The sequence below is a fragment of the Oryctolagus cuniculus genome, chromosome 2 (genome assembly GCF_051225735.1).
Source record: "Oryctolagus cuniculus isolate XC-2025 breed Fujian yellow rabbit chromosome 2, ASM5122573v1, whole genome shotgun sequence".
In the NCBI taxonomy this organism is placed as follows: Eukaryota; Metazoa; Chordata; class Mammalia; order Lagomorpha; family Leporidae; genus Oryctolagus; species Oryctolagus cuniculus.
In genome coordinates, this window is record NC_142868.1 from 186,930,883 (window position 1) to 186,954,730 (window position 23,848).

General features: G+C 60.9%; 1 protein-coding gene and 1 long non-coding RNA gene across 3 annotated transcripts in view; one reads left to right on the forward strand and one right to left on the reverse strand.

Annotated features, from left to right (window-relative positions):
- Positions 1-18,150, forward strand: part of HS1BP3 (HCLS1 binding protein 3) — a 28,943-nt gene extending 10,793 nt beyond the window's left edge. The window contains exons 4-8 of one of the 2 annotated variants that reach the window (XM_017340907.4): positions 1,372-1,600; positions 12,059-12,231; positions 12,814-12,949; positions 15,914-16,228; positions 16,375-18,150. In XM_017340907.4, the coding sequence (XP_017196396.3) occupies positions 1,372-1,600; positions 12,059-12,231; positions 12,814-12,949; positions 15,914-16,184 (809 nt within the window). In that variant the 3' untranslated portion in view covers positions 16,185-16,228; positions 16,375-18,150. Of the gene's footprint in view, positions 1-1,371; positions 1,601-12,058; positions 12,232-12,813; positions 12,950-15,913 lie in introns of both variants that reach the window. The other variant, XM_002710053.6, reaches the window with a different exon arrangement.
- Positions 2,499-4,469, reverse strand: LOC138848666 (uncharacterized). The gene is made up of 2 exons (XR_011386772.2): positions 4,137-4,469; positions 2,499-3,924 (listed from the first exon to the last, which is right to left on the reverse strand). It is a non-coding gene; the product is annotated as an uncharacterized LOC138848666 (long non-coding RNA).
- Positions 18,151-23,848: the final 5,698 nt, after the last annotated feature.

The window sequence follows — 23,848 nt, forward strand, 5'->3', positions numbered from 1 at the left end:
TGTTCACGGAGGTCCGGCGCCGCGGCTCACTAGGCTAATCCTCCGCCTTGCGGCGCCGGCACACCGGGTTCCAGTCCCAGTCGGGGCGCCGGATTCTGTCCCGGTTGCCCCTCTTCCAGGCCAGCTTTCTGCTGTGGCCAGGGAGTGCAGTGGAGGATGGCCCAAGTGCTTGGGCCCTGCACCCCATGGGAGACCAGGATAAGTACCTGGCTCCTGCCATCGGATCAGCGCGGTGCGCTGGCTGCAGCATGGCGGCCACGGTGGCCATTGGAGGGTGAACCAACGGCAAAGGAAGACCTTTCTCTCTGTCTCTCTCTCTCACTGTCCACTCTGCCTGTAAAAAAAAAAAAGAAAAAAAAAAAGAAATGTTCACGGAGTCCCGACGACCCCTTCTGTTCTGGAGAGAGCAGGTTGGGGGATGGGGGTCCGCCGTCCATAGCTGCTCTGTCCTGGGGTTCCTCCTTACTCTCTCACCAGCTTTGTGGTTTGTGAACTGTCTGTGGTGTTTGCACAGCGGCCAGGAGACCCACAGTGTCATGGGCCTGCGAGCCACACAGGTCCTAAGCTCTTTACCTACAGAGTTTTTTTTTTTTTTTTTTAAAGAAAAAAAAAAGTGGACACTTTGAAAGACACACTGCCCAGTCTGCGCAGCGAGACGAACAAGAAGTCTCAACCCTGCTTCTCAGGCTCTCTGGGCGTTCCCAGCCTCCCACAGAAGGCTACTTCACAGACATGCAGGGGCTCAGAGTGTGTGGCGGTGCAAGGCTGCTGCGTGCTGACCTCACCGTGGCCACCTGGCTGTGGACCATGCAGGAAGTGCCGATTTAAGCCACTTGGCCACAGAGTGACCACACTTTGTTCTGGAACCTTCCCTGCGCTCCCTCTGCACTTGTCCCTTCCTGGTCTAGCCACGCAGACTCTCAGAGCGGGTCTCCACTGTGGCTGGTCTGGTAGAGCCCCCCTGCTGTGCCCCACAACCGTCACGGTTGTCAAGTGTGTCGGCCTGTTGGAGTTGCCCAGTGGCTGTGCCCTTGGCTGTCCCCACAGTGCGTGCAGGCTCCGGGCCCCAGAGTTTCAGGGGTCTCTGCCCCTTTCTTGTTCTGCTGCTCCCACTCGTGACTGCTCTGCCCAGGTATCCCTGCTGCCCTCGGGGGCCAGTAGCAGATACCTGCCTGCCTCCCCCAACACACACACAGAATGGTTGTTGCCTCCTGCCCACTTGCACCCACTATCCTGGCTCAGGCAGACTGCGGTCCTAGGCAGCTGCAGGGGACCCGGGCTGTAGACCCCAGCACGGGAGGGTGCGGTGTGGCCAGGCGCCTCCTTTGCCCCTGGGTGGGTATCAAGGCTGCTGTCTGTCTTCCTCTGCAGGCACCAGATCGCCAGGGGCTGCGGGTCTCAGCAGCAGAGAGCCCTCTGACCATGACCCCGACAGCCAGGCCGGGGACCACGAGGAGGCTTTTGACTTCTTTGAGCAGCAGGAGCAAGTGGCAGCTGAGGGTCCACCCATCCTGGGCCTGAAGGGCGAGGAGCCGGAGAAGGCCTTGGACGAGGAGGAGGAGGAAGAGGAGGAGGCACTGGATCCCCTAGGCATCCTGCGGTAAGTCTCCCCTCGTCTGCAGGACCCCCCTCCTGACCTCATTCCAGCTTTCTGGAGACAGGCCTGCCCTCCCTCCCTCCCCCAGGGAGACAGAGAATTCCTTTGCCTTCTGGGCCACCTGCTCACAGGGTCAAGGTCACGACCTTGGCCTGGCCTGCTGTGGAGACTGGCTCTCTGCATGCCCCCAGCAGTGCTGGGTCTCAGGCCTGGGCTCAGGAGTTGCGTGCTCCTCCCTGGTTACTGAGTGTTCCACACCAGGGCGCTGACAGCTCAGCGGCTCAGGCTGCTACACTGGGAAGCCTGGGTCTCCTGCAGCCGGCTGACTTGTGGCTATGAAGCTGCCAAATTGCTCCTGGCCCTGCCTCGCCACAGGGCAGGTGGAGGGCCCTGTGAGTCTTGTGGGTGAAGGAGACCCGTGGCCCATCGCTGCTGACTGCATATGCTGCCAGGAGGCAGTGAGCTGGGCTGCCCTGGCCAGTGGGCTGTGCCCCCTTACTGTACACACAGCTCCACACACGCGTGCACCCGCACACATCCACGCAGGCGTGCACACACCCCCTGACTGGCCAGCCGAGGTCTTGCAGATCCCTTCCAGGCGGTGTCCTGCTTCCCTCGCCTCCTTGTCCCTTCCCTCTCCCAGCCCTCCAGCTGCCCTCAGCCGGTCAGCGGCTGCTCCTGAGCCCCTGCTCCGTGGGTGGCCCTGCAGCAGGGCGGGGTCCAGGGCCAAGGCTGCGAGAAGGGCCTGTGGGGCCACATGTGCTCCCAGGGCCTGCCCGTGGACCGGGCTCAGAGGCTTGGGCAGGGCCTGGCAATCAGAAGGGAATAGGCTCTCTAAGGGCCACCCCAGCACCCTCACTTTTTTCTTCTTGGCTTGAACAAAAATGAGGCTAATATCTGTTTTTAAGATTTATTTTATTTATTTGAAAGAGTGACAGAGAGAGGGAGAGAGAGATCTTCCATCCACTGGTTCATTTCCCAAATAGCCACAAAGGCAGGGGTCAGCCCAGGTCAAAGCCAGGAACCAGGAACTGGTCTCCCACGTTGGGTGGCAGGGACCCAAGCACTTGGGCCATCATCTGCTGTCTCCCCAGGCACGTTAGCGGGAAACTGGATCAGAGCAGAGTAACTGGGATTCGAACCAGCCCTCTGATACGGGATGCTGGCGTCTCAAACAGTGGCTTAATCGGCTGCGCCGCAGCGCCAGCCTGGAACTGAGTACCTACTGCATGCTGAGCGCTGTGCTCTGTACCACGCAGACCAAGTCTCATCGGTCCCTGCCCTGCAAGCTGCTGTTATGTCCCATTTCACAGAGCAAAGGCCCTGAAGCCCACAGAGGCCAGTGCCCTGCTGGAGACCCAACAGCTGAGGATGCTGGTGCAGGATGGGCGCCATGTGGGAACCTGGGACCTGGAGCCGGGCTGGCGGGGCTGGAATCCCGGCTCTGCCTGCGCAGCCTTGTACCCAGCCTGCTCCTCTTCCCTTCAGCTTTCCTGTGAGGCCGGGGTCCTGGCAGCACCTGCAGCTTAGGGCTCCTGTGAAAATTCCAAAGTGGACATGACCGGTAGCGGTCGGCTGTCCTCATGGCTCCATCGTCCTGCGGAGCCGGGGCCCGCCCACACCTGGGGGCCCTCCTCCCCCGTGGGACAGGAGTGTCTCAGCCATCCACTGGAGGCCTGGGTCCGGGGGGGACGGATGCCTGTCTGTGGGTGCTGCTCCAGAAAGGAGGTAGAGCTGATTGACTGGGAGTACACCAGAGATAAATTCAACCTGAACAGCCTGCGGGAGGCAGCCCTGAGGGCTCTGCCTGCAGTGCGCAGACTCTTCCCGGGGTGGGGTGGGGGTGTTGGGGTCGTGAGACCAGCGTGGTGGGGCGGGGGTCCACATGGAGGAAAGGTGCCCAGGTCTCGGGGAGCCGCTGCAGAAGCAGGGCTGGGAGTCAGCGTCCTGGAGTGCCTGGGCGCATGGTGCACCCCAGAGTCGGGCCCCAGGTGGCCATTTGGAGCGGGATTCAGGGCCCCGAGGGAGGGGGCTGGGAGGGCAGGGAGAGGCCCGTAACAACCGCTCCTGATCAGCGTGGCCCCTCTCGGGCCCTTGTTTTGCTGAGAGGAAGGTGTTGTTTACACTCATGCTCCCATTGTTCTGAGTAACCACACGTGGTGCCAAACGGAGACAGCCAGCTTCTAGCTTCTAGCTGCAGAAGGCACCTAGTGACGCGGCTTCTTTTTGGGGTAGGAAAATGCACTTTGGGGTTGGTGCGTGTGCCAGGCCTCGGTCCTTCCCAGCCACAGCCACGGTGGGGCGCTGTGGCTCCACCGCAGAGCTGCCTGGAAGGGTGGGAGTTGTCAGCACAAAGCAGAACCCAGGCTGGCCCTGCGTTCCTTTGTCTTTCCAGCCGGGCTTTGATTAGGGGAAAGATGGGCTCTGTGACACCTAATTAGACAGCACTCCACGGTAGGAAAGCCTGGCCCCAGCCCCTCCCAATGCTGCTGCTTCCCGCATCCCCTGGGATTTTCCTGTCCCTGCGCCATCCCACTACCTGCAGACGCCGCGCAGGCTGCTGCTGTCCGCTCTGCCTTGCCGCTCAGTGCTCCGTCTGCTCCTCCCCGTGGTCGGACGTCATTTTTGTATTTAGCTTCCTATCTCAGAGACTGCCCGGCTCTGAGCAAGTTGAAGTTCTGCTCTCGCAGGTCCACCTTCTGGGGGCCAGGCTCTGGTGACCGGGAACACCCGGCTCGTGTGGAAGCACTGACCACGCGGGGCAAGGGCCTTGCTCCCTCCATGTGTGTGCCGATGAGGGCTGGCGTCTCCGTGCCAGCCTGGGCTTGTGCTGCGTGTGCTGTTCCCTCCTCCGCTTTCTCTCAGCTTCTGCACTGGTTGGTGCAGATCGGTAAACACAGGGCTCCCTCAGCCCCTGGGCTGGTCCCTAGGGTCTGTGTCTGCAAGGGGCGTGGCCAGGAGCTGGAGGGACTTGAGCAGGTGCAGAGCTTCCCTCCTGTTGAGCTTTTCACAGGGCCCCGGGCAAGGTCCCCCTGCTTCCCTGGGGGCTCCAGCAGAGGGCTTTTTTAAAGGCTGACTCCTCCTTTTGGGGGGGCCTCATCTGCTTTTCTAAACCCTGCCTGTCCAAGGCCGGCCCTGCCCACTTCTCTGTCCCAAGGAGCCGCCTCCAGGTCTCTGAGGTCTCAGCCGAGGACCCAGCTTCACGGGGTGGGCCGGGCCAGGCTGGCTCCTGTGTGAATGTGCCCTGGCGGGGCTCCCCTGGCTCCCTCGGAAGTGCAGGCCGTGCTGTGGCCTCAAGTGGCAACGCTGGGTATGTCTCTACAGTGTTGTTTTTTCATAGTGTTTTGTGTAGAGTTTGCTTTATCGTTCTTACAACAACCACGTGTTCTAACATAAAAACATCTTACTCCCCAATGGTTGCTGTGGTTCTGTGGTTTTGGGTGCCCCTGGCACACTGCTGGCTGGCCCCAGATTTGCTAAGCCAGGATTCAGAAGTAAGGCGGTCCCCCAAGGTGCCAGGAGCTGCCTCCCCTTGGGTACCTTTTGCTAAATGGCGCTGCCATCACTCCTGGACTGGGGTCCTCCGACATCCCAGCTCTACTCTGGGCACCCAGACCTGCCCTCAGCCAGCCGGCAGCCTGGCCCAGCCTGGAGCTTGGAGGAGATGCAGATTCCCAGGTCCCCTCGACCATGGAGGGGCCTAGACTCTGTGCAGATTCCCGTGCGAGTTCATGTTTGAGAAACCCCAGAAACCAGATTCCATCAAGGTCTCGGAGACGCCCAGAGGGAAAGAAGTGTGGAGAATGGCGGGTGAGTGGGTGCCAAGGAGGGAGGGCTGTGTGGGGCGGGGGAGGGGGCTTCCTTTCCTCTCTGCTCCCCGCTCCGCCTGCTGCCCCGTGGGTTCCCCCTCCCACGCAGCCTCCTGCCAGAGGAGTTCCCTGGTTCTGCTGCGGGGGCCCTGAGCAGGGACTCGCTGTCCTTACCTCGCCTTGTACCTCCAACGCACGCAGCCCTGGCCTACGCTGGGAGCAAAGCAGTGAGGAATGCAGGAGGCAGGTGACACCGCCACCACCGCCGCCGCCCTCGGGCTACGCCCTGGGCCTGTCAAGTGGTCACAGGTGCATTTCAGCAGCCGAGTTGCCCCATCCAGGTCACTGCACCTGGTCTGGGTGAGTGACTGCGCTGATAAGGGCGACAATGGGAGGGCAGTTTCCACCATAAATCCAGCAGCAAAGTCTTTGGTACAAGAGAGATTTCATGCGGAACCCAAGGCTGTTGGACAGACGGAAGTGGAATGGCCCAGCTGTCGCAGGGGCAGCGCCTGCCTCTTCGTGTGTGTCCCCTGCCCCTGCCTCAGCTCTACTTCCCGAGAGGCCCTGGGCGAGGGCCCTTTACCCTGCGCTTTCGAAGTCGCTGGGCAGTCAGGGAGCCCAGCCTCTGGTCCCCCCAGAGCAGAGGTGGAGGCCGCGGTCCAAGGTTCTGGCAGGTCAGTGGCGGAACTTCTCAGGGCCTGTTTCTTTGTGGAGCAGAGACCGGGGCAAAGGGGAGAAAGGGAGAGCTCTCTCTAGAAAGCTGGCGCTCTCTCAGGTTCAGTTTGCTCTTTGCTCAGAAGAGGACTTTCTGTGCGTAAGCAAGTGCGGTCTCACGACCAAAGGCCGCTTTTTTCTATTTTCCGTTGTTAGGCAAGCGTCAGGGCCAGCAACTAGGGCTGCACCTGCTGCCAGGGGCTGCAGGCCGCACACCTGGACGTGGGCTGGTCTGGGGCAGTGTAGCTGAGCCCTTGATGGGAGCTAAATGGCTGCTGGACTCCTTGGGAGACCCTTGTCTGCCTTTCTCCTGCCCCAGGCTGCCCCGAGCCTTGTGGCAGCCCCTAGGTGGGGGCCTTCTTAGGATGAGGGGCTGTGCAGGACCAGTCGTCAAATCCAGTCTCTCATTCGTTAGAATGGAGGAAGCTTGCGAGGGTCACACAGCAGCACCGTGAGAGTCGGGGCTGGGCTCTCCCGCTGGCCCAGGACTTCCCCACCTCCCTGCCTGTGGCAGGTGCACACTTCCCAGCCCTTGTCCCCTGGCTGCTGATTATGCTGTGAGTGAGTGGGTGGAGGGACCTTCTCCCTAGCAAGGCCCGCCAGCCCCCACTGGCCAGGTCAGCCTTGGTGTCGTGATACAGTTGATGAGGAAGAAATGGAGACCCCCACATGGCACAACGCCTGGCTGCTTGCCCTGACTTGCTGTTAGCCAGGGAGGGGCCAGCCGCCATGAGTGCGGTTGGCAGCTGGGGAATGGAAAGTGGTGCAGTGGGCAGAAGGGAAGGCTCTGGTGTGCCCCGATAGGAGGCTGCTGGCCTGGGGAAGCCAGGGGCACTCAGGGTGGGGCCCCTGCACAGTGCATTGTTAGGGGAACGGGTTGACTTTGTTGGGAACAACCAGGGACGCCAGCAGCCACTGACCCAAGCCTGGCCACTGGGGCCATGCTGCGAATGCAGTCTCGGGTGGTTTGGTTGTGAGCAGGGCTGGACACTGAGCAGGGGGTACCAGAGGGTGGCAGAGCCCTGACCGGCCTGGCTTCCCATGGTGCTATTGCCATGGGGGTGCAGGGCGGCGTCTGGCCCCTGCGTAGGGAGAAATGGCATCACCCACCATCAGAAGGTGTCGGTTGCTGAGGTCCAGGGCCCACCAGCTGAGCTCAGAGGAAGATAGGCCCTTGGAGAATGACTCTGGAGACCACAGCAGTGCTGCGTGTCCATGTGGCTCCCCAGACGGAAGTCTGCCAGGGGACGGGGGTGGGGGCAAGAGGAGCCATCCGTGAGCCTGGACAGTACCACGGAGCACCTGTGTCTCTTCCCGTCCCGACCCCATGCCAGCCTGCATGCAGGCTCCACCTCCCAGCTTCCACAACACTCCTGTGTCCGTGGCCTGCTGTTTCCTACTGACTGATAAAGAAGTCAACTGCAAGGAGTCCGTGACCGCTGGGTTGCCCCCGGGCTCTCCTGCAGGCCCCCTCTGCACCTCCCTCTGCAGAGGCCACAGCCTCCACACACCCTGTGGGGGGGTGCCGACTTCCCCCCTTGCCTGTGCCCCCTGCCCTGCTGTTAGCACTTCTCGTAGGCCCAGGGCGGTTCTGTGCCTGGAGCGCAGCTGTCGCAACTCTGCCCATCCTTCTGCGAAGCTCCTGTCCAGCAAGACTGGCCTGAACCCTCAGGGCAGCTCATACCTTGTGCTGCTCTCCCAGGGACGCCCTGCTGCTTGGTGCCGCTGCAAATAGCACCACCGGAGTGGATTCCAGAGGTGTATTTATTGACCCTCAGAATTTTCTCTAGTGGGAAAAAAATGCTAAATTTAAGACACAAATGTGCAAAGTGCTTTATTTACACAGGAAAGTTGCACAATCAGATAGGAGGTTGACGTCTACGGTTGGTTAACTGTCACCCACGCTGTGCAGGCCGCGGTCATGTCTGCATAGGTCATGGTCATGTCTGTGTGTCCTGTCTTCTATTTAGACTGTGTTGAACCAGCTCTGGGAGTGGCCTCAGCTTCTCATGTTCACCCAGGTCCGGGGCGGCTGGTGCCCACGCACAGTCTGCCATAGCAGGTGCACCCGGGAACAGTGCCATGGGCCTCCTGGGTGGCCGAGGGGCGGGTGCTCTCGTGTCAGTCATCACTGTCACCAGAACATGCCTGCGCCATGGGGGGCAGGGCTGCTCCTTGGCCTGTGGGAGCTTTGGAGCTGTCAGCCACGCAGCTGCCGCCTCTCAGCACACATGCCGCCTGCAGAATGTGACCCGGCCTGCGCCTGTGATCTTGTCAGGCACATGCCACGGGGAAGCTGGTGTCTGCCCCTGTTCACATGTTCATGCAGTGTGAACAAGCTTATACATACCTGTGCTCACCCAGGAGCCCCCCTGCCCACCTCCTACAACCTATGCTGGGCTAGACTCATGGGGCTCCTGGGAGCTCACGTGACCCCTGTGTACCTCAGGAAGCAGGAGCTGGAGGTGTGTTCAGTACATTTGCTGTCACTGTGCCCCTGGTGACAAAAGCATCAGCATTGTCGGCCTTCATCTTGGCAGAGGGAGAAGAGGGCATCCTGGTCGCCTCTGCGAGGGGCTTTGTCTCCAGTCAGCGCACGGGTGTGTGTGTGTGTGTGTGTGTGTGTGCGCGCGCGCGCACACCCCTGTGGGCAGGAATGAGGTGACGCTCCAGCTTGGAGACCGAGTGGCTTTCCTCGTGAGATGGCTGACCCTGCCACCACGGTCAGGGCGGTCAGGGACCCCGCATTCTCCTCCACAGTTCCCTCTGCCGCGGAGTCCCGGGACCCGTCCCAGTTGATACGCACGTGTGCCTTCCGAAGCTCTCGCTGGCCTCATCTGCCCCAGACATGCTGTCTCCCGGGCGGGCCCTGGTCCCTCCACAACCAAGAGCAGAGCTTCCACAGGGTCTGAGCCCACCAGCCCTTCCTTTCCAGTGCTGTCCCTACCTTACATCTGAGGGAGCCTTGTCACGCAGGGGCACCCGTTCCCATCCACGACCCAGTCAGGACCCCTGCAGACCCTCGCAGAGCGGCTTGCCATTCCCTCTCTGCCTTAGACACTCTCCTGCCTGCCCAGGTTGGCTCCTGTGCCCTGGCTGTGTGTGTGCATCTGTGACTGCTTGGTGGTGAGCTGGGACAGTGATGAGTCTTACTTATCTTTGCCCATGTCACCCAGCACAGGTGGTGCACGTGGGAGGTACTCAGCAGGTGCAGGTCGTAGAAGCTACCTGGAGGGAGTAAGGGAGCTGTTGCAGGATGACTTGACTTGGTGGGGTGACCAGTTGGCTGACAAGATCTTTGGAGGAGGAACGTCAGAGTGGAGGAGCTTACCATGTAGAAGCACGGCATGAGACAAGTCGGGAACCTCTCTGTCTTCACTCGCTTCTTCTGCTCCCTGGAGGAAAAGAAGAAACAAGTCTGAATTGGAGATGCGCCGTCACCTTGTCTGTCTGTCCTTCCTTCCATCATCTACTCATTAACCCTCTGTCCACCCCGCCTCTCGACTCTCCTCTTTCCATGAACCGTCCAGCCTGCCTTCCTGCTGTCCATCTGCCCCTCCGTGCCTCCTTTCGTCCAGTTCTTGGGCATCTTCTCTGGCCCAGGCACACTGCTGAATCCCCAGAGCCTTAAGTTCCGGGGCCGATCTGGGCCGGCACGGAGTTGTCATGCCTCCTGCTTGTTCTTTGTCTCAGCTGAGTGTGGAGAGCGGGGAGAGGATGGCCCAGGAATGGGGTGGCTACAGATGGCAGCAGGTGGAGCAGCCTCTTGCAATGGACATGCACTTTACTGCAGTTCAATAAGAGATCACAGGCGTCCCTGGGGAGACAGACAAGGCCGTCACCTGATGGACAGTCAGACTCCACTTGTGCGGTCGGGACTTGAGTCGGTGTAAAGAGGGCGTCGCTGAAACGTGTGCAGCTTCTCTGGGCAGGATTCACTGCTTGTCCCTTCTTGCTGCCTGGGTTCTTCAGACACCCATCTCTGAGCTCCTGAGCCTCTCACTGGCCACCCTGTGGGGCCCATGGGCTGCGTAGGACTTGAGTTTGCTCTGCGGGAGCCGTGGAGGGACCTGCTTGTTTCTGAGCCGGGTGTTGGAGAACCTGGAGGCTCTCCACCCTTCACAGCTGCACTGCCTGCTGGATCCAGAGGCAGGGGCCAAGCAGAGGGGTCAAGGGATGGGGAAGCAGCTGAGCAGAGCTCATGAGCAACGGGGCTGGGCACATGGCTGCCAGATCACTGACCGTGACATTGCACAGATTGGAACGCACGGGGTTCTGGCTTAGGAGGTCTTGGTCAGGGCCATCCCTGCTGCGACCGTGGCTTTTGCTTGCTGCCCTGCCCAGGAGTTACAAGAGCTGAGCTGGCTCTCGTAGAGTGAGAACAAAGGAGAAACGTCCCCGTAAGAGCAGCTGAGCCCTGGCTCCTCAGAGGGTGAGAGGGGCTGAAGCCGATGCTTCTGCAACACTTGCCATTAGGGTGGACGTTGAGGCTCCCCTGCCACAGGCGGGGCCAGGGGTGGTGCTGAGGCCTAGGCCTGGTGCCCTGTGCTACGGAGAGTGCGGGGACTGGGAGGTGGGGCTCTGGGCTCAGTCCCTGTCCCTGAGGCCTTTACTGCCTTTGTAAGGTGCCACTTTCTCCCCGAGAACCGTCCCGCACCACCCTGCCCGCTCACGAGGCATCCGAGGAGGTAGGGACGGGCAGGAGCGTGGAGCCCTGAGCACAGCTCCACCCCCCAGGGAGTGGAGAGCCCAGCTGCTCGGAGCCACCGCCCTGGACGCGGCTGGGTGCCTTCCCATCTCAGCTGCAGCTGGAGGCGGGTGCCTGGGAGTCTTCCCCGCTGGACTCCAGACCGTGGGAATGGCTGCCGCCCGGCACTCTGCCCTCCAGCCCCCGGGCCACCCTGTCATTTTTGTCGCCATGGTTTAATCTGGGTTACGCCGAGGGCAGCAGCAGTCTCGCGGCACAGTTTTGCCACCCAGTGTTGGCAGCATGAGCTCAGACGGTGACCTCAGCGCAGTGGAACTGCCCGCGAGGCAGACGGGCCCGTGGAGCTCCCGTTTCCAGTAAGAAGCTTATTGTCATCGCTTGCAGGAACCCTGAATGGCTAACATGGGCATCAGCAGCAGGGATTGGCTCAGCTTGTTAAAATAAAACCACGGTCGCTGACTCATTTACCAGCTCACGGGTGGTATCGCTCTTGGTGACGGGTGCCATTCGGGAGTACCTGGCAACACGAGCAAGCGAGGTCGCTGGCTGCCACGCCCACTCCCCGGCCTCCCAGAGCTTCCGCCCAGCAGGGCCTGCAGGGTGCAGTGGGCCCTGGGGTGGCAGAGCTGAGCAGGACTGAGTCCCAGAGGGGCGTCCTGAAGGAGGGCTGCCCAGTGCGTGCTAGGAGGACAGCGGCCACGCCACTCCAAGGGCTGGGTGGGCAAAAGGGACTCACCTGCTGCTTTCGGCGCTTGGTCCAGCCCTGGCTGCTGTGGAGTGTGGCCCTCTGCCCTGGCCCCTGGGTGCTGGACCAGGTGCTCCCCAGCCTTTGGAAGCAGAGCACGTCTTCTGTCCCGTGACTCTGCAGCGAGCTGAGCTGTCAGGGTCTACTCGAGACACCTGCTCTTCCTGACATGACCACTTTCCCAGCACAGATGCGGCCCCTACTGGTAGCAAGTGTCTCACCACTCTGTCATCCGATCACAGCAGTGTCCCTTCGACTCCCTGCCCTGCTGCCTGAGATCGGGGGACAGCCTCTCTGACCCCACCTGGGTTGCTCTGGTCTGGCCCCTCCAGGCCCTCCTGGGGCCCCCTTCAGTCCCGGTCTTCTCTACTCTTCGGTGTCCCATAGGTCCCTGGCCAGGCCTGGTGCCTGTGCAGGCCGAGCAGGCCAGCTGGGCTGTGAGGAGAAATTCTCACCTTTGTGTTTTGTCTCTGATTCTCCAGCTCCAAGAAACCCAAGAAGCGCCCGGAAGTGGCGGCGAAGGCCCAGCCCTCGCAGCGGCCCCGGCCCCGGCTCACCATCTTCGATGAGGAGGTGGACCCTGACCAGGGGCTCTTCAGCCCTGGTAGGAAGGTCTCCTCCCAGGGCCACGTGGAGGACGAGCCTCCCACAGACCGTAAGTACCCAGGGTGTGTCCCCCCCGCTCTGGTATGGGCTCAGTGACCGGCCGTGTCGCCCAGCGGGCTTTGGATCCGTCCTGCACAAACAGGGTGCGAGAGTGCCCCCTGCTACACTCGGGTTAGCTAGAGACCAGGCTGATGGAGATTTGCCTCTGGAGAAGCCCAGCCTCGCACGTGTCCCCACAGTCTGGAACATTCTGCGGCTGCACAAGTGTTCCCAGCACCCCTCAGCAGAGGAGACGGCTGTCTGTGTTGCCTGGGTTGCATCTGGAGTTCCTGGAGCCTCCAGTCCGCATGCGGGTGGGACGTGGGCTCTGGCCAGCTGTGAGCCCGCGTGTGCCTCTGGTTTGTCACCTGCACCGAGGGCCCAGTGCAGAGCTGGCAGATGGAAAGCCTGCAAGGACTCGAAACTGAGCCAGGCCCTTGTCGAGCCACTGTCCCCTCGCCGTCCTCCTGTCCCCAGCTGCACCCTCTCCCAAGTGCCCAGCAAAGCCAGACCCGACCCTCCTCACCCTGCACCTGGCGCTGAGGGTGGGCCACGGCTTCCTCTGACCGCTCTGCCGCTGCCTCGCCCACAGCCCTGAAGCTGTTCGATGATCCTGACCTTGGTGGGGCCGTGCCCCTGGGTGACCCCTTACTGCTGCCCGCTGCCCACCAGAGTGGAAGGCCCGCATCCAGCCCAGGCCCCAGAGCTGCCTCCGAGGAGCTGTTCAGGTACCACCTGTCCCAGTGGGGCTTTGGCAGCTCAGGAAAAGCCGGGGACCCGTCCTGGGGAGGGAGCCTGGCCTGACACCCATGGGAAGCTGTGGCTGTACATGGCCAAGAGGGCTCCGGGGTGCAGGGCTCCAGGAGGAGGGTTGCTCACCCAGGGCAGCCTGGCCGGCTCCAGAAAGAGCGAAGTTCATGCACACAGCAGTCTTTTTCTTTGTAATAGTTTGTATATTGTGATAGTTTACATGGAAGATCATGGAATCATAACTTCAAGGGCAGCCGTCGCTGGCACGAGCGAGTTGGGGACTCTGGGCAGCGTGCGGCTCTCTGGAGGGAGCAATGCACAGACGTACTGTCCACTGGCCTGTCTGCCCGGGTGGTGGGCATCAGCAGGAAGGAGGTGGCAGGAGACAGCGTGCATAGATGATGGCTGCCGTTCCCGCAACTCTTGGTGAGCGAGACCCAGCGCGTGAGCTCACAGCAGCCCCCACGTAGGTGCTGTCCTCTGCGTTTCTCAGAAAGTGGACTGTGGGAGAGGTCCCCTGCCTGAGGCCACAGCTCCTGCCACGCTGTGCAGGCCACCCCTCTCCATGGGGGCTCTCGAGCCCTTGGAGAGGAGGCCGCAGGTTCTCCTTGGCTTCTGTACACGCTTGGCTTTGTGCACGCCCCGTGCCACAGGGCTGTGCTGGGTAATCTAGGGAGGCCGAGCTGCCTCTTTCCAGGAACAGTGGCACCGAGGCGTGCCGTCCCGGGAGGTTGTCATCCGTGCCCCTCGTTAGCAGTGTGGGGCGCCCGCCAAGCCTGAGTCATCGCGACAGCTCCTCGTATTTCCATATCCCCAAGGTCCCTGGCATCTGTTCGCTCTCCCACTGTGTCCTCGCCCCGACATCCTGGCAGGCAGGGAGCGGCTGGGAATTTTTGTTAGGGGGTGAAACCAAGGCACAGAGAGGCAGATGCTGGCACCAGCCCCAGGAGTGGCAGGGCCATACTGTGCGGGTCCCCGTGGGGCAGCATGCGTGGGACCTCGGTGGCATCATCCGTTCTAAAGCCATGACCTGGTGCCCTGTGTTCTGCAGAGCCCAGCGCAGTGAGGGTTGAACGGGGCCCTGTGGCTGGGTGGTGAGCAGATTCAGGTTCTTGCTGGGCCCCGGGGCCCTTCCTGTGTGCTACTGCCTCTCAGCCTCCTGCAGCGCCTGGCGAGTCTCTGCACCCTCTTCATTTTACACACACCCGGCGTCCCGAGAGCAGGAACCATGTTCCGTTCTTGTTTGTGTCTGCCCTGTGACTGTCCAGGCAGCAGTCGGCTTTCTGTCGCAAAAGACCCTCCGGTGGTGACTCATCCACTCGTGCTTTGCCACCACGGCCATTCCATCACTGGCCTCAGCCTCAGCTGTCCCCGGGCAGCAGGGGCGGTGCCCAGCAGGGCTCTGGCCACACGGGGCCGACCTTTGATCTTGATCTGGCATCTCTCAGGTTGACCTCTCCCTGGCTGGGCCTGGCAAAGAGGGGCCTTGGACTTGGCATTCATGGAACCTGTTGTTAGTCGTGACCCAGGGAGCCCAATGGTAACAGGGTGCTTGGAAAGGGGGGTGCCCTGGGTGTCCCCGCATCCCAAGAGCCACTAGGCCGGCACCGCGGCTCACTAGGCTAATCCTCCGCCTTGCGGGGCCGGCACGCCGGGTTCTAGTCCCGGTCGGGGCGCCGGATTCTGTCCCGGTTGCCCCTCTTCCAGGCCAGCTCTCTGCTGTGGCCCGGGAGTGCAGTGGAGGATGGCCCAAGTGCTTGGGCCCTGCACCCCATGGGAGTCCAGGATAAGCACCTGGCTCCTGCCATTGGATCAGCGCGGTGCGCTGGCCGCAACGGCCATTGGTTCAAGGAAGACCTTTCTCTCTGTCTCTCTCTCTCTCTCACTGTCCACTCTGCCTGTCCAAAAAAAAAAAAAAAAAAAAAAGAGCCACTGGACCACCTCCTACTGTGGCTGCCACCCACCACCGCCCACCTCAGAGCAGATCCTGCTTCTGTTCCGATCCTTCCCAAGGATTCAGCTGCTTTGCCAAGCAGCCTAATGTGGAAGTCTGAAGCCAACCAGCTGTGGGCTGCTGCTTTATTTCCCCAGGTGCCTCTGTTCGAGGATAATTCAGTTCCCGTGAGCTTTTCCTGGTGAGGGTATGGGGGAGCCGGCTCCTGCCCCTTGTTGGCCAGGAAGGGCCATGTGCCTGGTGGGAACTCGGGAGCAGCCTGTCCTCGGGCGGAGCTTCCTGAACCGGACCAGAGCCCAAGGTGGCCGCTCTTTGTGAAGGCCTGGCCTGGGCTGCACCTGCTGCATCTGGACCAGGAGGACACCTGTGTTTGTTTCTCGGCCATCCACGTGGGCTCCGGATTCTCTCGGTCTAGGGGAGGGGGCTGTGCCAGAGAGTGACTCTGGGAGCAGGCAGGACAGCCCTCAGCAGCTGGTCCTGCACACGCACACAGCCTCTGCCAGGCCTGCAGACCAGAGAGTGGCCCTGGTGAAAGGCGCCTCCTCTGCTCCTGCACCTTCCCAGCCCTGCTGGCGTCTGTGCAGCCGTCGGCTGTATGGCCCAGGCACGGACCCTGCGGCTGCCTCCCACCATCCCCTTCCCACCTCCAGACCCTTGCTCTCTGCTGCTGCCTTCTCCAGAGCTGGCTCAGCTGCTGCCACTTAGCGTCCCCTCTGGTGGCCCTTGCCCCTGTGGCTCCCCTTCCTGCCTGCCAGGGGCTCTGAGGGTGAAGTGCAGTCATGCGTCCGAGGTGCTGGGCACAGAGCCGCCCGCAGTGACAGTGGCAGTGGCGGCCATTTCTGAAGGGGCTGCAGGGGCAGCACCTTTAGGGTGGGCTTGCTGGCTCCCTGCAGCCGCCCAGCACCCATGGGGGGCGTGGCTTTGCCAGGGCTCCTGCTCCTTTTGCAGGGGCTGACCATGCTCAGGGCTGCTCCCTTTGGTCCCTCAGAGTGGAAGAGGATTTGGACCAGATTCTGAACCTGGGGGCTGAGCCCCAGCCCCAGCCCCAGCCCCAGCCCAAGCCCAAGCCCAAGCCGCCGGTGGCAGCCAAGCCAGCACTGCCCAGAAAACCAGCACTGCCCCCCAAAGCAAGCCCCCCGGAAGCCGTGGCAGGGCAGCCGAAGCAGCAGCAGCAGATCCAAGCCATGGACGAGATGGACATCTTGCAGTACATCCGGGATCACGATGCTCCTGCCCAGGCCGCCCCCAGCCTCTTCTGACCCCCAGCTGGTGCCGGGCCGGGCCTGGAGGCCCTCCTGCCTGTGTGAGTGGAGGGTGCCTGGTGGGATGCCGTGGTGGCCCCCTTGGGTATGCTCTTCATGTCCAGGGCTATTTTTAATGAAATCTCCGAGGGAGGGGAGGGGACCCCGAGCCCTGGGACCCTACACTGCATTGCTCCCTTTATCCCAGGCTCAGGGGTCAAGCAGAGGTCACCACAGGAGCCCACACTGTCACAGCTCACGTCGGCATGGAGAGGAGAGTGAGTGTGGGGTGCCTGGCAAGCCAGGAGCCCGGCCCCAAGGAGAGGTTGGATTTGGGGGCAGCAGCTCTGGGAGGGCGTCTCCCTTGTGCCCTCTGAGTCTGCCAGCCCAGCATGGAACAGAGGACCCAGCTGGCCTGGTCCTGGGCTGAGGGTGGCAGGTCCCTGCGCTCAGGGTGGGCGCTGTCGTGGGCCTCCCGGGAGAGGGATGCTGGGCAGGAGAGCCCAGAAGTCTGGGGTGTGCTGATGTTCGCCCCTCCTGAGCCTCTTCCGGTTGCCAGCTCTATGGGGACAAGTTGGACCCCTGCCAGGCCCCAGACTTCCTCCCTCTTGCTTTCCCAGGAAGGGCCTGGCCAGGTCACGGCCTCCTTGGGCCTCTGCACACAGAGCCAGCATCCACCATCGCCCTCTCAGCAGAGTGGGCCGTGCACGCCCCAGAGCTCTGCTGGGCCTGGGGCTTGGGTGGGGCTTCCTGTCCCCAGGGGTATACAGTGTGCTCAGGCTTCTGCTCCTCGGTGACCTGTCCCCAGTGGGGCACGTGCCAGGGCAGGCCACGGCCTCAGGTGTCTCCCAGAGCTCAGCGCCCTGATCGCTCAGCGGGACGTTCCAGGGAGCAGAGGAGGTCAGGGTGGCCTCCTGCATGTGTTCTTCCCGTTCAGAGCCAGTTTTTAATGAAACGCCATCATTAATGAGATGCGGTCTCTGGTGTCCATTGGCTCTGTCCTGCCTCCCTGTAGGCCTGGAGATAGCCCAATCTCCAGTATGCCAAGCTCCTCCCTGTGCCAGGACCTGCAGGGCCAGGAGCGCTGAGTCTGAGCTGTCCCCTGTCCCCTGGCCAGTCCTGAGCAGGCCATCTTGCCACCCCTGCCCCAGCAGTGGGAGAGGATCTGAGGTGGTGGAGCAGGCTAAAGTAGTGCCCCTCCCCATCCATAGGCCCCACACTCTTGCTGGAGCAGCAGGAGGCCACCCACCTCGTGCTGACTCCAGCTCTCCCCTCCCGACCCCTGCCCCCTCCCACTAGACTGGGTGGAGTCAGAAAGGAGCAGAGCGGGGCAGGGCAGGATGATGGGAGAGGCCTGGTTCCCTGGCCAGGCGCCCTGATGGACCTGGCCTGCCCTCTGGCATAGGTTCACCTGCCGTGGGCCCAGCCTCCTCAGGGTCTGGTGGTCTCTGGACTCCTCAGGGAAGCATGGGCTCCCCAGAGACCCAGGCTCCAGCTGTGGCTCAGTTCTCAGTTCTCACCTACAAGTCCATGAGCTGCTGGCCCGTCCGTCGTCCTGTGCACTCTCTGCTGGTGCTCATTCCCACATCTGTTGCCTGTGCCTTTCTGTGCCTGGGCTGAGGGACACGGGGCAGACGGACGGTGGGGCTGTCCTTGAGAACCCCGGGATCAGGGCAGGCACTCGGCACTCCCACATCTCAGCCACGTGCCTGGCTTGAGTCCGGACTCCGTTTCCAAACCAGCTACCTGCTGACGTGCACCGGGGGAAGCAGCTGGGGTTGGCTCAGGTGCTGATCCCTGCCACCTACACGGGAGACCCAGGCTAAGACCCGGGCTCCTGGCTTCAGCCTGACCCAGTCCTGGGTGTTGTGGGGCGTTCAGGGAGTAAGCCAGAAGGGAAAGCTCTCGCTCTGTCCCCCGCCTCCCCTTTCTGCCTTTTGAGTAAAAGTTTTTGAAGAAAATAAAAAAAATATTTTGGAATAAAGCAATGGACTCAACCAGGCTGCTGCTTGGTAGGGGAGGGAGGGGAAAGGGAGGGTTCTGGTCATTCTTTCCCACCATGGAACTTGAGGCAGGAGGCCCAGGGACCTAGGCCAGTAACTGCTCAGCCAGGACCTGCCTGCCCCCCAGCCCTCACCTCCCGTCTCCCCAAAGCAGGGACCAGCAGGGATCGCTGTGGGCTTGCATCTGGCCTGAGGCCCCTTCACCCCCAGGGCAGGGAAACTTGGCCTGGCCTCCGCCCTCCTGCCAGGGCCAGGCAGCTCTGCAAGCTGGCGTGCCCTGGAGAAGCGGCTGCCCAGGTAGTTGGGGCGGCCACAGGCTGTGTGAGCTGTGACTTGGGCTGGGATCTCGTAGCTAAGATTGGAGTCCAGGCCCCAAGGACGGGTGGCTGGGCTTTTGAGAGAAAGACTGTGCAGTCCCAGAACCTGCAGCAGAGGGCTCGCTATGGACAGGAACCGGGTTTTGTTTGGGACAGCGACACTTGTTTATTTTGTAAGCCTGTTGTGAGGCTGTGGACAGGATGTACCGCCCGTGGCTGGCGTCCCACGCTCCCTCCCGCCATTGTTCTCTCAGGAAGCCGTAAACTCGGGTCGGTTGGTTCTGGAAAGCCCCCGTGCTAGGGCGGGTCCTGGCCAGGCCCGTGTCGTGGGCTCCGCCGGAGAGTGGCTGCCTGTCGAGTTCTGGTGTCCTGAGACCTTGTCAGTGCAGGGCACCTGGGACCCAGTTCACCCCGCGTGCCTGCTGGCTGACCCTGAGGCCGCAGCCCTCAAGCCAGACACAGAAGAGAGGGTACAGTCCAGATTCCGTGCCCAGGTGGGCATGTGTCAACATCTCCGGGCGGGGCTGACGTGGAGTTGAACTCAGATCTCCAGGTCGCCAGCTGCCCAGCTCAGCACCTGCTGGGAAAGAGGAGGGTTGGGCTAGCAGCATGTCCCTTGGCCTGTGGCCCTAGCTAGACAGCAGGTGCATCCCGGTGCTGCTTGTTTCTGTGTGGGTGCCGACTACCCAGAGCAGGCATGGACAGCCCTCATAGCCCCTTGATAGGCCAAGCTGTGAGCGTCAGGCTTTGGATGGTTCCAGAAACTGCCGGCTGCTGGCTCCAGACCATCCCCACTCACCTCCCTGAGGCCTGTGGCTGGGGGAAGCTGAGCGAGGGGCCAGCCAGTAGGTAAAGCAAAGGTTGGTCGGGCTCCGAGGACCTGGAAGGAGCCGGGTTCCAGTCCAGCCCTGGCTGTGGTGCCCCTCAGCTCAAGTGCTCAGTGAGGAGACGCACTTGGGCTTGTGGGAAGGGGCCAGGTAGACTGTGAAGTCCTGTTCGTGCCTGCGGGTGTTTCGGCAGGCTGGTCACTGTCCCTGTCCCCAGAGGGAGCCTGCCTGGGACTGGCCTGGCGTGTGCTGTGACTCAGAGTGCAAATAGCCATCTCTCCTGCGTGGCTGACCTTGGCCGAGACAGCCAGGGAACTGGCATTTTTGGGGTGACACCTCAGATAAAGCTGCACTTCCTGGAATAGGGGTTGCGGGGTCTCTGTTGACAGCTGTCAGAGGCCTGCTGCCTGCACAGCCTCCGGACTGCTTCTACAGTAAAGCCATGTTGGCTGTCTGCAGCCCAGCTGGCCAGTCCCCTTGCCTCTTTTCTCTCATAGAGAGCTCGAGCCAAACACCCGGTATCCATTAGGCACCTGCTGTGTACAGGGACTGTGTCCTGCCAAACATGGGGAATCAGGCACAGGGAGGCTTCGGAAAGCAGAGAAAAAGCAGGTCAGCCCACCCAGCTGTGCTGCATGCCAGCCACAGAGTGGGACGGGAGACCAAGCCACTGGGAGCAGGACCAGGACCCAAACTGCGCCGTGTGGAAGGCACCACTGTGGTGCTCAGGGGACACCAGAGTCCAGGGCAGCCAGCAGGGAGCATCCCCAGGGACCGGCCACATGCAGGGCCTGTTCCAGGCACAGTGCAGGATGCAAGGATGGAAAACCTGAGCCATTAAAGCTGATCCTACCAGACGCCACGCTGCACCCTGTTCCGTTCACTTCTCTGGGCTTTCTTCCCAAACCTCAGACACAGCTAAAAGAGGTGCCGCCTCCTCCACGCAGCCCTCTCTGCCACCTGCCACACCTGCACAGCTTGTTGGGTGCAGCCAGGGCTCAGGCTTTTGGTCTTGGCGCCGGTTTCTTGGGGCTGCTGGGACAATGCTTCACAAACTGGGTGGCTTCAAACGACAGTGTGGATTCTCCCATAGCTCTGGGGCCAGACGTCTAAAGTGAAGGTACTGGCAGGGCTGTGGTCTCTCGGAAGGCCCGGGGCACGGGGTGGCCAGCCTTGCTCCTGGTGGCATCTGGAACTTGATGGCACTGCAGGGGTCCTGAGCTGGTCTCTGCATTACTCCGCTCCGTGCCTCCGCCTTCTGTCCTGTGTGTTTACACGCAGCCTGCTCTGTGACTCTGCGAATTTCCCTCTTGTAACAACCCCAGTCATGGCTCTAGAATGCCCTCCTTATCTCCCATGGCTTCATATTACCTCGATGATATCTGCACAGACCCTATTTCCAAAGAAAACGATCTTCTCGTGTTCCAGGTGGGCCTGGGTTTGAAGGGACACTCTTTGGCTCAGTGAAATGACCTGCGTGCCTGGCACTCAGCAGTAAACTCAGGCAGGCAGCGTCCCATCCTGTCCCGCAAAACCGTGGCCTCTGGTTGGCAGGCACCTGCGTTTTCACAGCCTGTCCTAGGGGGGCGCTGTCAGGGCAGGGTAGCATGGCTGGACACGTGTGTGATGATGAGGTCTGTCTTTGGCAGCTGCCAGCAAAAATGCTGGAGCCTGTCAATCTAAAGTCCCATGTCTTTACAGGGTAGTGAAGTAACTTCTCGGAGTTATATGGGGCACGAGATGGAGCGTGGGGGTGCAGAGCTGTGCTGGTTGACAGTGGGAGAGCAGCTTGCCTTCCTGCGGGGTGGCACAGCTTCGGGGAAGGCTTTCCCTGGTTGGCACCTGCTGCTCAGAGCCTGGCCTGATGGCTTGCCCAGGCAGCCAGCTCCTGGGGCTTCCCTCCCCATCGTCCTCTCGCTGGGCCTGTGAGATTGGAAAAGCTCTGACGGAGCTGCAGTGCCTGGACCCTAAGGCTTCCTTTGCCCCTGCCATCTCCGGAGAGCGGGCTCCTGACGCCTCCCCGTGTGTAGTACGTTCCTGGGCTTTCTTTTGGTTTAAGAAGTCGCTTGGCTGATTTCTCCTAATGAGTGTGCTAGGTCCCAGAGAGCTATGTTTTGAAGACTGGGGAATAGAACAGCTGAGTTCTTGTGCACCTGTTTCTGGGCTTATCCACAGCGGCCAAGGGGCCAAGCGTGACTCAGCGCCTGCCTACCAGGACCTCGTTTTACTGGTCAGGCTGTGTGAAGACTATTGCAATAGCTTGGTCTGGGGTGGGGGTGACCCTGGTTCAAACCAGGTCGCAGGCTGTAAAATTCCATGGGAGTAGCAATGGAACATGCCTCTGCATTTTGGTTAAATATATAGTACACACACACACATATATGTTTGGCTAGTTTTTAAGAAATGGAACATAAACTTACTGTACCCCCTAGCAATTTCACTCTTAGGTATAGACCGAAAGAGAACTAGAAGCACACGGAGTCTTCAGAAGCTTGTGGGAGATGCACATCTTGAAAAAGCTACGCCTGGACCTCAGAGTGCTTTACACCAAAAGAAACTCTGGTGGTTGCGTTTTCCGTGCACTTTGTGACCACCCTCGTAGGGCCTCCTGAAGATGTGCACACAGATGTTAGCAGCTGTGCTCACCACAGCCAGAAAGCGAGTCCTTAGCTGTCGGCTGGACAAGCAGCATGCTCTGTCCGCAGGGTGGCTACTGCGCAGCCTTGGGAGGGGCGGAGCAGTGATGCACGCCACAGCCTCACACTGAACCCTGAAACCTCGCCGAGTGAGGCGGCCCGGCTCAGCGGAGCACACATCCCTAGGGACCAAGTCAACCAGGAGTTAGCTCAGGCTGGGGTTGGAACGAGCGGTGGCCAGATGGACAGTGATGGGCACCGAGGATGTTCTTGGGTGACAGAAACCGTCTAAAATCTGAGGTTTGCACAGTTCTAAAAGTTTACTAATAGGGCCAGCGCTGTGGTATAGCGGGAAAATCCACTGCCTGCAGTGCTGGCATCCCATATGGGTGCCGGTTTGAGTCCCGGCTGCTCCACCTCCGATCCAGCTCTCTGCTGTGGCCTGGGAAAGCAGTGGAAGATGACCCAAGTAATTGGGCCCCTGCACCAATGTGGGAGACCCAGAAGAAGCTCCTGGCTCCTGGCTTCGGATCGGCCCAGCTCTGGTCATTGCAGCCATTTGGGGAGTGAACCAGCAGACTGAAGACCTCTCTCTTTGTCTCTCTCTGCCTCTGCCTCTCTGTAACTCTGCCTTTCAAATAAATAAAGGTTTTTTAAAAAGTTTACTAACATTTAATTGTACACATAAAATGGATGGATTGTTATGGGCTATAAATTATTCATCAATAAAACTGTGAGAAAAATGTAACGACTGGAAAAGCTGCCAAACCCATGGACAGGGAAGTGCAGAGCTGGTTCTGTGGCTCTGTGGCCTCCTGGCTGTGTGACCCGGGGCAGACAGTCACCCTCTCTGTGCCTCAGCCTCCTTAGCCGTAAGGGAGGGGAAGCAGTGGCCCTTGCCTCTTCGGGGTGGTGAGAAGTTTAAAGAGAGCTAGTATTTGTAAAATTCTTTAATCAGTGCCTGGGACGCGGTACCCTTTAGGTGAGGAGAAATCTGGAAGTGTGTGGGGAAACTGGAATTAAAAGGCAAGTTTGTTTCAGTGCAAAAAAGTTTTGGAAGCCGTGCAGTTTTTTCATATTTTCACATTTTCTGTGAATTTCATAAGACACAATTCTGCGTGTGAAGAATTAGGTTTCTGTTGTGCTAACAGGGACTCCAGGGGTTAGGTGCCCCCACTCCCCCCAGCAGGGAGGGCCCAGCACAGACCCGGGGGCATTGCTGTGTGGAGGGCGGACACGGCAGAGAGGAGAGGCCAGGTCCTTTGCTGCCTTCCCTTGGCTTCTCCGAGACCCGGGCTGCCCATGTGCAGGTGACATTGGCTTCCCGCACCTCGCTGCGGAGTGGGGATCAAGGCAGACAGCCCAGGCAAAGCCCCTGGAGACCCACAAAGGGGGCCTGGTGTCTAGGGGTCTCCGGGGAGTGACCAGGAGGCACTAAATCTAGGGATGCCGTGGGCTGCGGGAAGGAACCGTTCTGACCAGGAGGGAGCCCGGCCCACAACACAGACCAAGTGTGCTTGCCGGCACCATGGAGATGGAGAAATAAACACACTGCCCTCCCTCTCTCGGCCCTGACCTTTGTCAGGAGCAACTGCTGAGCAGGGCAGGGAAGAACGGTCACCGAGGGAGGCTGCGGTGGCCCTGTGGCCTCAGGGACAAGGGAGGGCCTGGAGGTGCCTTGGGCTGCTTCCCGCTCTGGATTCCCTGAACTCTTCCTCCACTCCCTGTGGATGGGAGCAGGAGCGGCCCGGCACACGCCTCCCTTCCAAAAAAAGCCACACACACATGCGTCCGTGAGTGTTAGTAGTGCACGAATCCCATCAGTCCCCCTCCAGCCAGAGGGAGCCCCCCAAATGCCCATGAACCGGCGTGCGCGCACCCCTCCCAGCGCCGTCCAGC